We start from the raw sequence: 14,123 nt of genomic DNA, 5'->3' as shown, positions 1-14,123 counted from the left end.
AGCTAAAATATTGACAAACCTGGGAACTGCTCTTGATGATTCCTGAGGGCTGAAATGACAGATACTGTAGATTGTCAAGAGTCAAGGAAACTGGGAAGCAAGTCTCTATTTTAGTGTCATGATTTTTGGGTGGTAACTTTGGGTTTAGGCATTTCTTCATCTTGAAAGTGATGTGTTTGTTATTTCAACATACACCTGTTTTTACATTCCAGTTTGTGGTTGATTTCATTGATCATGCTAAACTTGTTGGACTAAATTCTAACAAACTAAGTTCACACATTGTACTAAGGCAGAAATGAACATATTTTGTTCTGCTAGGAGGGTAGTTCCTCTTCTCTTTTTTTTTGGGGGGGGGGGTTTGAAGCTGCAAGGCATATGAAAGTTGACCAGTCTGAAAACTCCAAAGTAGGTACAAGGTACAGTACATAACTTACCACCTCTGTGTTAAGTCACAAACCAAAATGTTTGCATAGTTATATTGCTAGATTAGGGACAGGGAAGTTCCTGAGATGCTTTGGGAGCAGTCATTATTTCTCAGTATATCCTACCCATCAAAATTGGGGTGAGAATAAAATTTAAAGAGTTTATATACAATATATCTTGCCTGGAAGAAACGTAGAATATTAATGTAACAAACAAGCAAAAGGAATCATGCTCAGCAAATCACCATGGTTGAATTCATAGAAAGTGTACTAAGCCAAAACCAGGTAACCTCATTAGTGCTGTTTATGAATTCAACTCCTGAATCCATTGGTGTGGAAAATATGTAAACTGAAGAGAAGGAAATATTTAATGAAAAGAAAAGCTTTATGTGACGTATTCCAACCTTGCCCAGCTTAATCATGTTTTATTATGGTTTTATCTTAAGTTCAAGAACTAACACTGCAATTATGTCACTGATATTTAGAGACAGAGAAAGTCTTCACGTGGGGTAGAGGAGACTATGGTCAACTTGGAAGAAGTGAGATGCCATGCGAAGGACAGAGCAAAGACAGAAAGGGATCAACAGAGCATCATTTGAAAGAGTCATCTTATGCTCCTGCTACAGTACCCAGACTCTCTGGTGCATCTGAGGTAAGGGAAAACTATGCGTGTTGTCAACTTAGACTTTCTTTTATTAATTTGAATGGTGCCTCTGGCACAGGGAATGCTGTCCTGTCTCAATCCATTAAGTCAACATTGCATGCATTTACTTATTATATCTAATATTCTGCCAGTTATTTAGTTTGTGAAAACTGAAAGACAATCCAACTCTGATTTTTTATACTACTCTTTCAAAATTGTCTGACTGCAGCTTTCCCTATATTTGCTTTTTTTAACGACACGAAAGTTTCTTAATACACACTTTTCGTAGAGAATTTTTTTAAAGAATATAAGTAAGTTAAATTGTACAAAATATTTGAATTCTGGAAGACTGGCTTTAATGACCTCCGTTCATTATTATCACCCTAATATGCCGGATTTCATACTAAAGTTAATTGTAGAAGTACTCTCTCTGAAAAACAAACAGGAAAAGAAAACCCTCTTCTAATTAACAGAAATACAAATTTTCAGCAGAACATTTGCGTGTCTTTGTGTTCTAAAAAGTGTTGAATTTTGTTTGAAGTTGCTTGTTTGTTATTTTAGTATATTATTAATTACAACTATTCAAGTAGTCCTTAACTTAGGGACCATTTGAAGTTATGACAGACCCCCCCCTCCCCCCCCCCAAAAAAGGGTACTTCTGACTCGGTTTCAAAATTACAGTCTCTGCTGTGCCCTTGTTTGTTCACCCTTACAATCGACTGCAGTCCCAGCGTATTAGATAAGCACTAGTTTAGGAGACCCATAGCAGCTTGAATTATAGAGCTCCATTCCAGATCTGTAAGAATATCAACTTCATATAAAGAAAACTCTTAGGTCATCTAGATACCAAATCTACTTGCAAATTGCCTTTTTTCTCTTGGATGCATTGATAAATAGAAGATAAGATAATAGAACATGAGAAACAATAGTGAATAAGTAAGGAAGAAGAAAATAGAAAAAGAAAAGAGCATAAAGAAGTGGTTTTCGGTCTTTCTGACAGCAGTTATAAATGCATTTATATTTTACCCTCTTTTTCTAAGGTTTCATCATATTTTTTTTTCTTCCATAAACTGCCTTTCCTAATCATCATACCCCCAAATTAGAAGTTCATTTTTTCCTTTTTTCAGCAAAATGTCCATAAGGGGTTTCCAGTCACTAATAAATGTAGTAGCTGGTCTTTCTCTAAGCAAACAAGTTAACTTTGCCATCTCTGATAGTTCCATATCTTCACCAACCATTTCTCTAGTGTGGGTATAACACAGTCTTTCCATTTTTGTGATACAGTACAGGTAGTCCTTGACTTTCAACCATTCGCTTAGTGACTGTTCAAAATTACAATGGCATTGAAAGAGTGACTTATGACCAGTTTTCTCACTTACAACCAGAGGTGGGTTTCAGCGGGTTCTGACTAGTTCTGGAGAACCAGTAGCAGAAATTTTGAGTAGTTCGGAGAACCGGTAGTAAAAGTTCTGACTGGCTCCACCCCCATCTCTTTTCTGCCTCCTGAGTCCCAGCTGACTGGGAGGAAATGGGGATTTTGCAGTAACCTTCCCCTCCATGCCCACCAAGCCACACCCACAGAACTGGTAGTAAAAAAATTTGAAAACCACCACTGCTTACAACCATTGCAGTATCCCCAAGGATACACGACCAAAATTTGAATGGTTGGCTATTGGTTCATATTTATGATGGTGGCAGAGTCTCAGGGTCATGTGATCGCCTTTTGTGACCTTCTGGCAAGCAAAATCAATGTAGAAGCCAGTTTCACTTAACAGCCATGTTAATAACTTAACAACTGCAATGATTCACTTAATAACTGTGGCAGGAAAGGTTGTAAAATGGGACAAAACTCACAACTGTTTCATTTAGCTACAGAAATTTTGGGCTCAATTGTAGTCGTAAGTCAAGAACTACTTGTAGTCTCGCTGTTTCATCAAAGCGGTATCTTTTTTCTGTTTGAGTTTGTCGGTCAAAAAATTACTGTTTTTATTAGTTCTTGCCAGAAATTCCTGCAGCTCCTTTAATGTTGCTGTAGGTCTCTTGGCAGCCTCTTGGACCAGTTTTTGTGGTTTTTTTCGTCAATTTTGAAGGGACATCAAATTCTTGGTAATGTCACTATAGTGTCGTGTTTTCTCCACTTGATGACTGACTTCACTGTATTCCATGATATATCCAATGCCTTGGAAAGTGTTTTGTACCCTTCTCCTGACTGATACTTTCCAACAATGAGACCCCTTTGATGCTTTGTAAGCTCTTTTCAGACAGTGGCTTTTGCTGTTAGAGGCAACTGAGGAAATATCAAAAGAAAACTTTACTAGAACAGCTGAATTTTAATTGGTCTTGATCAGTCACTTTAACTGATGACAGATGTGTACTGACTACTATTTAATATCAGTTTGAATGTGATTGGTTAATTCTGAACATAGCAACATCCCTACATATAAAGGGGTGAACACTTATGCAGCCGCATCATTCTGGTTTTTAATTGTTATTTTTCCCCTCTAAAAGATTTCAGTTTGTTTTTCAATTGAATTGTACAGCTTATATGTTAAATTATATTCTGAAGCGATTTACCGTGGTCTGATTTTTTTTTTTTTACATCTCAAAAACCTGGCATTTTAAGAAGTATATATAGACTTTCTATATTCATTATGGACTCAGGGAGTTCTTGTCTTCACTATCAATGAACAGAAGAGAGAAACCCGAATTCCTTCTTAACAGACTCTTTATCACAAACATAGCTTTAAAAATTGTTCTGTTTGCTGAGAGCACAAACAGGTAAAGATATGAAACAGATTTATGAACGTGGCTTTAGCTCATACAGACCTAATAGATCCAGTAGTTTTCCACTGATTTTTTTTTTAACAAATCAGAACTGTGAATGTGTTACAATGAACTGCACTGCAGGCTGCAGCCCCCAATTGGCATGCTAGAAACATCTTTAGCATACTGCTAAGTAGAGATTGGTGAGGAAACTGGGTCAGAAAACATGCTTACTGTACCTGCAAGAGACTGCGGAGTGTAACAGCATGAAAACAGGACTGTCCACAGTATGGCACTGTCTTACTAAGTATAATGGGAAACACTGCTAAGAGTTTGCCCTCGTGTATTTTTGATGATTACCAAGTAAATGCAGCAATGACAGTTTTGCATATATTTAATTTAATGCCTTATAAGACATTAATCTATAGTGCTTTGAAGAAGAGTCTCTTATTATTCTATATGTAGCCAATATTACTTCCTATCTAAATACGTAGGCAGGAAGTATGTTTGTATTGAGCATCACTATGTATGTAAAGTAAAGATGAACTGGGTTAAATCTCCAATTGTTGCAATGATGTTTGCAATAATGTATGAGATGCAGTGGTAAAATTCAGCTGGCTCTATCCGGATCGTGCGATCCAGTAGCGCTGGCGGTGGGAGGCTCCGCCCACCTGCCCAGACATCACATCCCATTTTTGATCCTCTGCGCATGTGCAGAAGGCTCTGCGCATGTGTCGAGAAGGCCAATGCGCTCACATTTGCAAACCGGTAGCGAAGGTACCCCCACCCCTGATGAGATGGATTTTAATCTAGACAAGACAACCTGTGACCCACTGTGTCATCATTTCAGAGATTTTTCCATATGTAGACAGAGAAACAGAAAGATTACAGGGAAGCAACTATATCAGTGGAAACAGGAGCAACTTCTCACTTCCTGTTTGCTTCCCCATTGAGTTTCCTTATGTGAAACTGGCAGTGATCATGGGAAATCTTCCCTCCCTCCCTTCCTTTAAGTGTGTGATGAGCATTTTTTCCCTTCAGCCATGCCATATGACTTCTAGGCAGTATGGGTAGTCCTTGTTTAGTGACTGCTTTGCTACGTGACTGTTTAACTTTTTTTTAAACAATAATTGTGATAAAAGTTACAAATACAAAGAAAAAACACTAATACAAATTTAAGGAAAATATAAAAAGGAAAGAAAAAAACCCAAAAGTAAAGTAAACTCTCCCTGACAAGTATAAACATTTTCAGTAATCTGGTATTACTCTAGTACTTCAATACAAAACTCTTCTCATCCTTTATTGATAATAAATCATAAAAAACTAATTCACTCCTAATCAGCAAAAGTCTACTAAGAGCTAGCCAAAATGTTAACAAATAAGTTTTAATTTTAAGAAAAAATACCCATTTTATAATCTAAACCTATCACTTTCTCAAAGAAATAAAGGAAAATAAATATCTCCCCATTTGTAAACAGATTTTTAAAGCTTGTCATTCAGCTGGCCAAAAAGAAATCTCATTAATAGCTACCAGGAACCACAACATATATATTTTAACTCTGATCAAATAGATTCACTTTGCAGAGCTTGTGTTTATTTTTAAAAAGCTTAATTTTTAAGCCTATCGAGCAGTATCCCACAAGCTAATTTCTTCTTATTTTTTTCTCTTCTTATTTCTTTCAGGAACAATTTGAATAATTTCTCTTATATCTTAACAGTTTCTCTGATTTCACACATTCCTTTTGTAAATCCAAGATTTCCAAGTCACTCTTCTAATTTATTATTTCTATGTCTCCTTTAATCATAAAGACACCAGCTGACTTCATTTGTAAATCCATCCTGGCATCTTTTTCCATGTCATTTTCGTAATCCATCATATTTTTAAAACTCTAAATCCACATTCAAGTCAATTTCAGTCTCTGTTTTAATCCAATAAAATTAATTGTTCTTCTGTTATCTTCTGCTGGATATATCTTCAGAATTCTGAGAAGCTAATCTATGAACTGGCAAAAAAGCGGAGCCATGTTCAGTCTGCCATTGCTGTCCTTAGAAGTCTTGCATTCATTCACAATTATGACAGTGATGAAAAAAGTAATTTTATGACCAATCTTTTCATTTGCAAACTTTGTAGGTCTGCACAGTGAAGGAAAGCTTCACTATGCAGTGAAGGACCCAGATTGTTTGGGACAATACGCTGACTCTGTAAACTGCTTAGAGAGCTCTGTAAAGCACTGTGAAGTGGTATATAAGTCTTTAAAAAAAAAGCTGAAGTAAGATCATAAATACAATTTTGGTTTCGCTTAACAGCCACTTCAGTTAATGACCGAGTGGCTGGTTCCAATTGTGGTTTCTCAACAGTTGGATTGAGAAGTCTGCTATAGAAATAAAATAAAATAAAAAAATAAATAAAATAAAATAAATGAGAATTACAGTTGCAAGAAAAAGTATGTGAACCCCTTGGGATTACATGGAGTTTTGCATGAATTGGTCATAAAATGTGCTCTGAACTTCATCGAAGTCACAACAATAGAAAAACACAGTCTGCTTAAAATAATACTACACAAACATTAGATGTTGCCATGGTTTAATTGAACATAACATGTAAACATTCACAGTGCAGGGAGGAAAATGTGAGCCCCTAGCCTAATGACTTCTCCAAGAGCTAATTGGAGCCAGGAGTGAGCCAACCTTGACTCCAATCAGTGTGATGATATTGGATGTATTGCTGACAGCTGTCCTGCCCTTTAAAAACACACACCTGTTTTGGGTTTACTGGTTTCAAGAAGCACTGTCTGATGTGAACCATGCCTCTCAGAAAAGAGCTCTCAGAAGACCTACGATCAAGAATTGTTGACTTGCATGAAGCTGGAAAGGATTACAAAAGTATCTCCAAAAGCCTTGATGTTCGTCTGTCCACAGTAAGACAGACTGTCTACAAATGGAGAAAGTTTAGCACTGTTGCTACTCTCCCTAGGCGTGGTCGTCCTGTAAAAATGACTGCAAGAGCACAGCGCAGAATGCTTCACGAGGTAAAGAAGAATCCTAGAGTGTCAGCTAAAGACCTACAGAAATCTCTGGCACATGCTAACATTTTTGTTGACACATCTACAATAAGGAAAACATTAAACAAGAATGGAGTACATGGGAGGACACCACGGAGGAAGCCATTGCTGTCCAAAAAAAATATTGCAGCACGTTTGAAGTTTGCAAAAGAGCACCTGGATGTTCCACAGCACTACTGGCAAAATATACTGTGGACAGATGAAACCAAAATTGAGTTGTTTGGGAAGAACACACAACACTATGTGTGGAGAAAAAAAGGCACAGCACACCAACATCAAAACCTCATCCCTACTGTAAAACATGGTGGAGGGAGCATCAGGGTTTGGGGCTGCTTTGCTGCCTTAGGGCCTGGACGGATTGTTGTCATTGATGGGAAAATGAATTCCAGAGTTTATCAAGACATTTTTCAGGAAAACGTACGACCATCTGTCTGCCAACTGAAGCTCCGTAGAGGATGGGTGATGCAACAGAACAATGACCCAAAGCATACAAGTACTTCAACAAAAAAATGGCTTCAACAGCACAGAATACGCCTTCTGGAGTGGCCCAGTCAAGTCCTGACCTCAACCCGATTGAAATGCTGTGGCATGACCTTAAGAGAGCGATTCACACCAGACATCCCAAGAATATTGCTACAGTGAAACAATTTTGTGAAGAGGAGCGGTCCAAAATTACTCCAGATCGTTGTGCAGGTCTGATCTGCAACTACAGGAAACGTTTGGTTGAGGTTATTGCTGCCAAAGGAGGGTCAACCAGTTATTAAGTCCACAGATTCACATACTTTTTCCTCCCTGCACTGTGAATGTTTACATGTTATGTTCAATTAAACCATGGCAATATCTAATGTTTGTGTAGTATTATTTTAAGGAGACTGTGTTTTTCTATTGTTGTGATTTAGATGAAGTTCAGAGCACATTTTATGACCAATTCATGCAAAACTCCACGTAATCCCAAGGGGTTCACATACTTTTTCTTGCAACTGTACTTGTATTGTCTTGTAGCCTTTCTGTATGAAGCTGCTAATTCAGGGGTGAAATCCAAAATTTTTCCCTACTGGTTCTGTGGGCGTGGCTTGGTGGGCGTGGCAGGGAAAGGATATTGCAAAATTTCCATTCCCACCCCATTCTGGGGCCAGCCAGAGGTGTTATTTGCCAGTTCTCCGAACTACTCAAAATTTCCGCTACCGGTTCTCCAGAACCTGTTAGAACCTGCTGGATTTCACCCCTGCACTAATTCCTTCTCTGAATTCACTCATGGTATGAGGAAGGGTTGAGATACATTGAGATGGATAGGGAAGGAAGATGAAAAGACTGCTGGAACTCATAGGAGAAGAAACTGTTCCTGGGGAAACTGAAAAGGAAATTTAAGTTTCCTCTCCTCGGAATTAAGACAGGATAGTCTTGGTTTGTGGGGACAATTAAATGACAGGGAAAATATTATAGAATGTTTTATTGCTTCTTTACAAGCCTCCAGGAGGCTAAAATGTTTTGTAGGCTACTAACCTTTATTGATTTATTTTTTAAAGCTGTTCAGAATAGAAAATGTGCCACAGGCCATTGCAATGGTTAATCTGTTTGAAACAAAGCTTTAAAATATTAGCAGCTGAGCTTTTTGCTTTTGGTTTAGCTTAGTGAGGTTTGATAATTGTCTTGATCTATCAAAATATAGCCCATTTCATAGGCCATGAATGCAGTTTCATTTTTTGCTTTGTTCTTTCAAATAATTCTGTTTGAAAATAGATGCTTCCATACTTAGCTAACATTAAGTGTGCTACTACATTATTTATTAACTGAATAAACCAAGACACATTGACAAATACAAATGCTGTTCAATAGGCATCATATAATGACCCACAAACATATAATTTATTTATGCTATTTAGTAGTAGAATTTTAATCATGCCCATATCAACAGATTCTAGCTGATGTACAAATACAACTCACACATGAAATATAACCAATTTTTGCTGTGACTCTTTTGTATAGAGGGTACTAGTACTGAAGCATACTTTCATTAATTATTTGTACAATGGAGAGAGTAGGACTGTCTGATTTAGCATGGTCACTGGTATGGATAGGCATTATTTTCTAAAGAGCATTTCCAATGAAATTTTGATGTTATTATCTTAGATCAGCAGTTCTTAAAATGTTTGATCTAATTATCCCTTTTTCTGAACTCAAATAATGTCAATACTCCCACAAAACCCCCCAACAAACCAGAATTTGTTTCATTACACAAGCATCTTGATGGCAGCAGTTGCAAATTGGATTCTTTACTCGGAAATAAGCAATTACAAATTCCTCCATTATCCCCTGGATGTGCCCAAACATTGCAAAGTTGCGCATTTGTGTGTGTGCATCCATCTGTTGTATTATGTTGATTGATAAAAAGTTAGAAAGGAGGAATTTCTTTGACAAAAATTCCTGCCTTCCTTTGGATGATAAACTCAAATTTATCAGGCTGATGTTATTTTGGATTTGAATTAAATAGAAGGGTTGCTTGAGGAAGAAAATCTCTGCATCTATATGAATGCAGCAGATAGTGCTCCACAATCTTCATATAGCCATTCCTAATAGGCTAGTAACAATTTAATATACTGTAATAGTTTGATTATGTGCCATCAAGTAATTTTTGACTCCTAGTGACCACATAAATAGATTTTCTCCATGATGATGTCTATGGAGATTCTTCTTCCACCTTTCCCAGCATTAGAATGTTCTCCAGAGAGCTGGGTCTTTGCATAATGTATCTAAAGCAGGATAATTTGGTCATTGTGCTTCAAATGAGAATGAATGAATGAATCAAGTCATCCATTGGTTGGTTTTCTTGGATATCCATGGTAATCTCAGGTTTTTCTCCAATTGTAATATAATTGTATTTTTTTTTAATGAAATCAACTTGATTCTGAAATCTGTACTGATTGAAACTCTTCTGTTGAGTTTGCAAGGAGAAACATTTTGATAACGTCTTTCATTTTCATTTGGTTTTTCATTTGTTGTAAAGCCCGAGGGAAATTGAAGATTTCTTTTCTGTTCTATTTTCCTTTGGGAGAAAATAATTTTTGAACTCTTCAAAAAAATATGAGGGTGGAGTGGGAAGCTAGCTTTGCCAATATATGAAATTTCAGCAACTGCTTTACTCTTAGAATGTTATTTCCTCAGAAGTTTCCTCAGAAGTAATCCCATGTTTGGGCGCTCTCTGCAATTTTTAAAGCTCACGATCAGATTATCTGGATGCATTTAATCTTATCAGCTTTTGCACAATTTTATACTAATTACCTTCTGGGTAGAAACTGGCTGTGGCTTTGCATATCTGTGGAATAAACTATACCAAGTTTTGGCACCCTTACAGTTTTAAAATAACGAAGCTGCTGGGGGAAGGCCCATATGCATAAAGGATTATCAGCTTTCTTGATCTCCTACTTCCTTCTTCTTTTGGGGGAAGGGGGCTTGATAAACCAAATGTTCCCTTGTCTTTTCATAGAAGATTTTAACAGCCTGTAGGAAAGCGCTTGGAATGTGTTCCATGCGGAAGTGTTCCAAACAGACACTAGGTGTCAGCTGATTCATGCAATGCTAGCCAATAATTGTTAAGAGGGTGAAGAGCTGTCCTGATGCATTTTGCTGTGGCTTGGTTGCTATGGAAACTGCTGCTTTTGTACGTGTATTGTGTGTGCAACCCCTCCACCATATGGGTTCTGCTTCACAGACACTGCAGATTATGGAAACATGTTGCCACAATACAGCTCTTAATGGTGTTGCCTGGATCAGGAAGAAACTATTCTTTTCAATAGTTAAAAACACAACCAAACAAGCCTCCTCCATGCCCTTTCTCCCTCTATTTTTTGTAGGCTTAGTGCATCTGTTGGCAAGCCGGGTCTTACAGGCACCAAAAGGCAGACCTCTGAAGTTGAACAGAAAATAATGAATATTGTCATTTTCTTTGTATAAATAGTTGGTGACAATGTTTGTGCTGTGAAAACAGTCAAAAGGATTTGAAGAAGCTTTGTGAGGGCAGCCCGTTCTAGCCCAGAGCCCATTAGACCCCTTGGACTATACACCAAATCATCCTCAGTTTAGGGATGATGGGATTGTTATGAAACAGATCTGGAAAACAAGACCAGAAAGGGTGCTCAGAAATATAAATCTGCAGTGGGTTTTGAAGGATGACAATTCTGCTAAAATCTCACCATAACACATATTTATCTTTAAGCCTTATGTTAGCAATTACCGATAATCAGACTGGCATGTATTCATGAAAGGAAAGATACTGACTTAAAAAAAAAAAATCCTGTTCATCTTTTAACCTTTTGCAATCAGGGGAATTTCTCAGTGGGGCGAGTATTTCTACATAGAATTAACTCATGTGCTTATGTGTGTCTATAGTTATCAGTAATCCTAATTTATCTGAAAGTAGTTATGATTTCTTCTAAGGTTTTTGGCTAGGAAGACATTGTTTTTTGCCTAAATATTGCAAAACTCCTGGCTGTTGCCCAGCTCTATGCCAGTCTGGGTATTCACATCCATACTTCCCATTGAATAAGCTTGATTTGAGCAGCTGTTTTAAGTCATGCAGCTTTCTATATATAATCTTTGTCTGTGAGTCTAGTAAACCAAGTCATGGCCAGAATAATTATACCCACCATCTGATTCTTGCTTGTCCTAAAGAGAGAATACAATGCAAGAAAGAAGTCAATACGATGCTGTCAAAAGCAAAAGGAAAACTTTTAAAGGTCACTGTATATACCATATTTAAAATAAGATTTGAAGCCAATAACTATAATAGCTGCAATAATTTAACAGTTGCTTTAGGACAGTGATGGTGAACCAAATGTCATGTGGAAACATCCCGTGTGCATGCGCACACGCTCATCAGGGCTGTGCTCCGGAAAAGCCGAACTTCCAGGTTTTAGCATGCATGTGCGGCTGATGATCAGCCTGCCAGCGCGCATATGCATGCTGGTTTGTAGCACTGCCACGCATGTGAAGGACAGCTGATCGTCGTAAGCGTTTGCACGCCAGAAACCCAGAAGACAAACAGGCAAGACCACACATGCCGGGCAACATGGCTTCGTGTGCCACTTTGGGCATGCGTGGCATAGGTTCACCATCACGGATCTAGGATAAACTGTCTTTTATCAACATCCTGTATACAGATTTTCCATAGGATGACCAAAACATGTAAGTTATGGGTCTCAGAAAATTGAATGATATGTACTAATATTTTGTTTTATTCTATTCAAACAAGCTAACAATAACCAAGTCGCTTGGATAGTGATATGGGAGTCATATAAATTTAATAATAAAAAATAAATAAACTGTGACTGTCTTAATAATATTATGTAACATTACTATGATGTAATATTAAATTGAAAAATGAAAATAAAAATGAAACATGACATTTACAAGCAAAACTCTTTTAAAAATTGATGAAATCGTTTATTGGACTCTTCCTTGCTTCCTTATTTGGACTTATTTGGACTGGGATGGGAAATCCAATGCTTTAAAAGACATGTAGATTTATGCTTCTATCATTGCAAGATCCAAGACCAGAGGTTTAGTCTTCCTAGTTTTTGGATACCTTGGACAGTTCTTTCAGAGCAATTGAAGAGACACACTGTTGTAGAAATGTTGCGTCCTCTGATGCACGCCGTGGTGACACGGACGTTTCCCCCTATTGGACAAAACACGGAGTTCCCTTGGCGGGAGAATAAAGCCCTTCCATTGGCTAAAGCATCTGACAGCCACTATATATAAAGAGACACAGAAAGTAGTTGCCGGTTCCTGAGTTGCCCTGTTAGCGCTGTTCATTGTTGAACCAATAAAGACTTGTGCATTCTGCGCTCTTGTGTTGCCTCAGTTCTTGGTCCCTCTTGTTCTCCCTACAGAGCAAGAAAAGTAGATTATTTTATTTTACTCATAGAAAAAAATATCAGAGTTTCACAATCTTGCAGCTGTAGGGCAGCCCACACCTAAATATTTTATCTCCACCAGAATGGTTCTTGGCAGCTGAAGAAATATTAATGCTTCACATTCTTTCTGTGATGAAAATAAAATTTACCTCAGTTCTTGAATTGATCATCTTTCTCTTGAATCCTCTAACATGCCTATCTCTGTGCAAGGTGAAAAAAGAAATGAAAATATTTTTGGTGGTTATCCAGTAGACAGAGTAATAGAAAATTAGATAGCAAAGATGGATTGAGAGAAAAAAATGAGAGCGAGGAAATGAAAAAACAAACAAACTACAATGTCAAAAAAGGCTAAAGTTTATAATCTTTTGCTTGTAGCTGTAAGGAAAAAATATGTAGAACAAGCAAGTGTCTTATTATGCTAGACATAAAAAGCTCAGCAGGCTCAGATGGAATAAGCATAGTAGCAAAACTAAAAAAACAGGTTTAATCCCCTCAAGATGTTTTAAGTATTTTTTCCGTTGGTCATGGCTGTCCAAAGGTGCTTTTTCAAAAAGCAACTGGACTTGCTTTGTTTTTGCCTGAAGACATTTTACTTCTCATCCATAAGCTTCTTTGATTCTGACTGAATGGTGGAGGATGATAGAATTTATATTTCTTGCAGTCATCAGGTCATTAACACTTTTTCTGAGAGTTGTCCAGGCCACTTGGATGTTTACCTCATGGTCACTTGAATAGTGATTTTGAAACAGGGAAAATTCCTCTGGATGCCATCAGGTGCTTTAATAAGAAAAATGGCAGGACATCTGATAAAATGTCGATTATTCTCACAGCCCGTCCTTCTCAATATAGGTAACATTCTATGTTTTTTCACTTCCTTAATGTTGTCTGAAAGGGACAGAATATGGGGCATTTTCTTTCCATCCCTGTCCATCAAGTATTTTAGTGGCTTATATTCTTTTTGCAACAGATCATTTTTCAGTGGAAATCTGAGGAATTTCACAGGTGACTGAGATTTATTAACTGCTTTAAAAGGAAAACACACAAAATATGTTTTATCTGTTTATTTACTTACTTACTCATAGGTAGTCCTTAACTTAGTCCAAACTTGAGTCCAAAATTTGCGTTGCTAAGCAAGACAGTTGTTAAGTGAGTTTTGCCCCATTTTACAAGCTTTCTTGCCACAGATGTTAGGTGAATCACTGCATTTTTAAAGTTAGTAACACTAAATCAGTAACACCAACTTAGCAGTAGTTGTTAAGTGAATCTGGCTTTCTCATTGACTTGACTTGTCAGAAGATTACAAAAGGTGAGCATATGACCC

At 37.4% G+C, this 14,123-nt stretch overlaps 1 protein-coding gene across 5 annotated transcripts in view; it reads left to right on the top strand.

Annotated features, from left to right (window-relative positions):
- Positions 1 to 14,123, top strand: part of SERGEF (secretion regulating guanine nucleotide exchange factor) — a 100,047-nt gene that overhangs the window by 22,144 nt on the left and 63,780 nt on the right. For 4 of the 5 annotated variants that reach the window (XR_004591297.3, XM_034416954.3, XM_034416953.3 and 1 more), the window contains exon 9: positions 908 to 1,074. Coding sequence is in view for 4 of the 5 variants with exons in the window: in XM_034416954.3 (XP_034272845.2) it covers positions 908 to 1,074 (167 nt within the window). In the remaining variant the exon portion in view is untranslated. Of the gene's footprint in view, positions 1 to 907; positions 1,075 to 10,741; positions 12,733 to 14,123 lie in introns of those variants that run through there. The other variant, XM_087879679.1, reaches the window with a different exon arrangement.

The sequence above is a fragment of the Pantherophis guttatus genome, chromosome 1 (genome assembly GCF_059756535.1).
Source record: "Pantherophis guttatus breed Tessera chromosome 1, ASM5975653v1, whole genome shotgun sequence".
In the NCBI taxonomy this organism is placed as follows: Eukaryota; Metazoa; Chordata; class Lepidosauria; order Squamata; family Colubridae; genus Pantherophis; species Pantherophis guttatus.
This window is presented reverse-complemented; position numbering and strand designations above follow the sequence as displayed.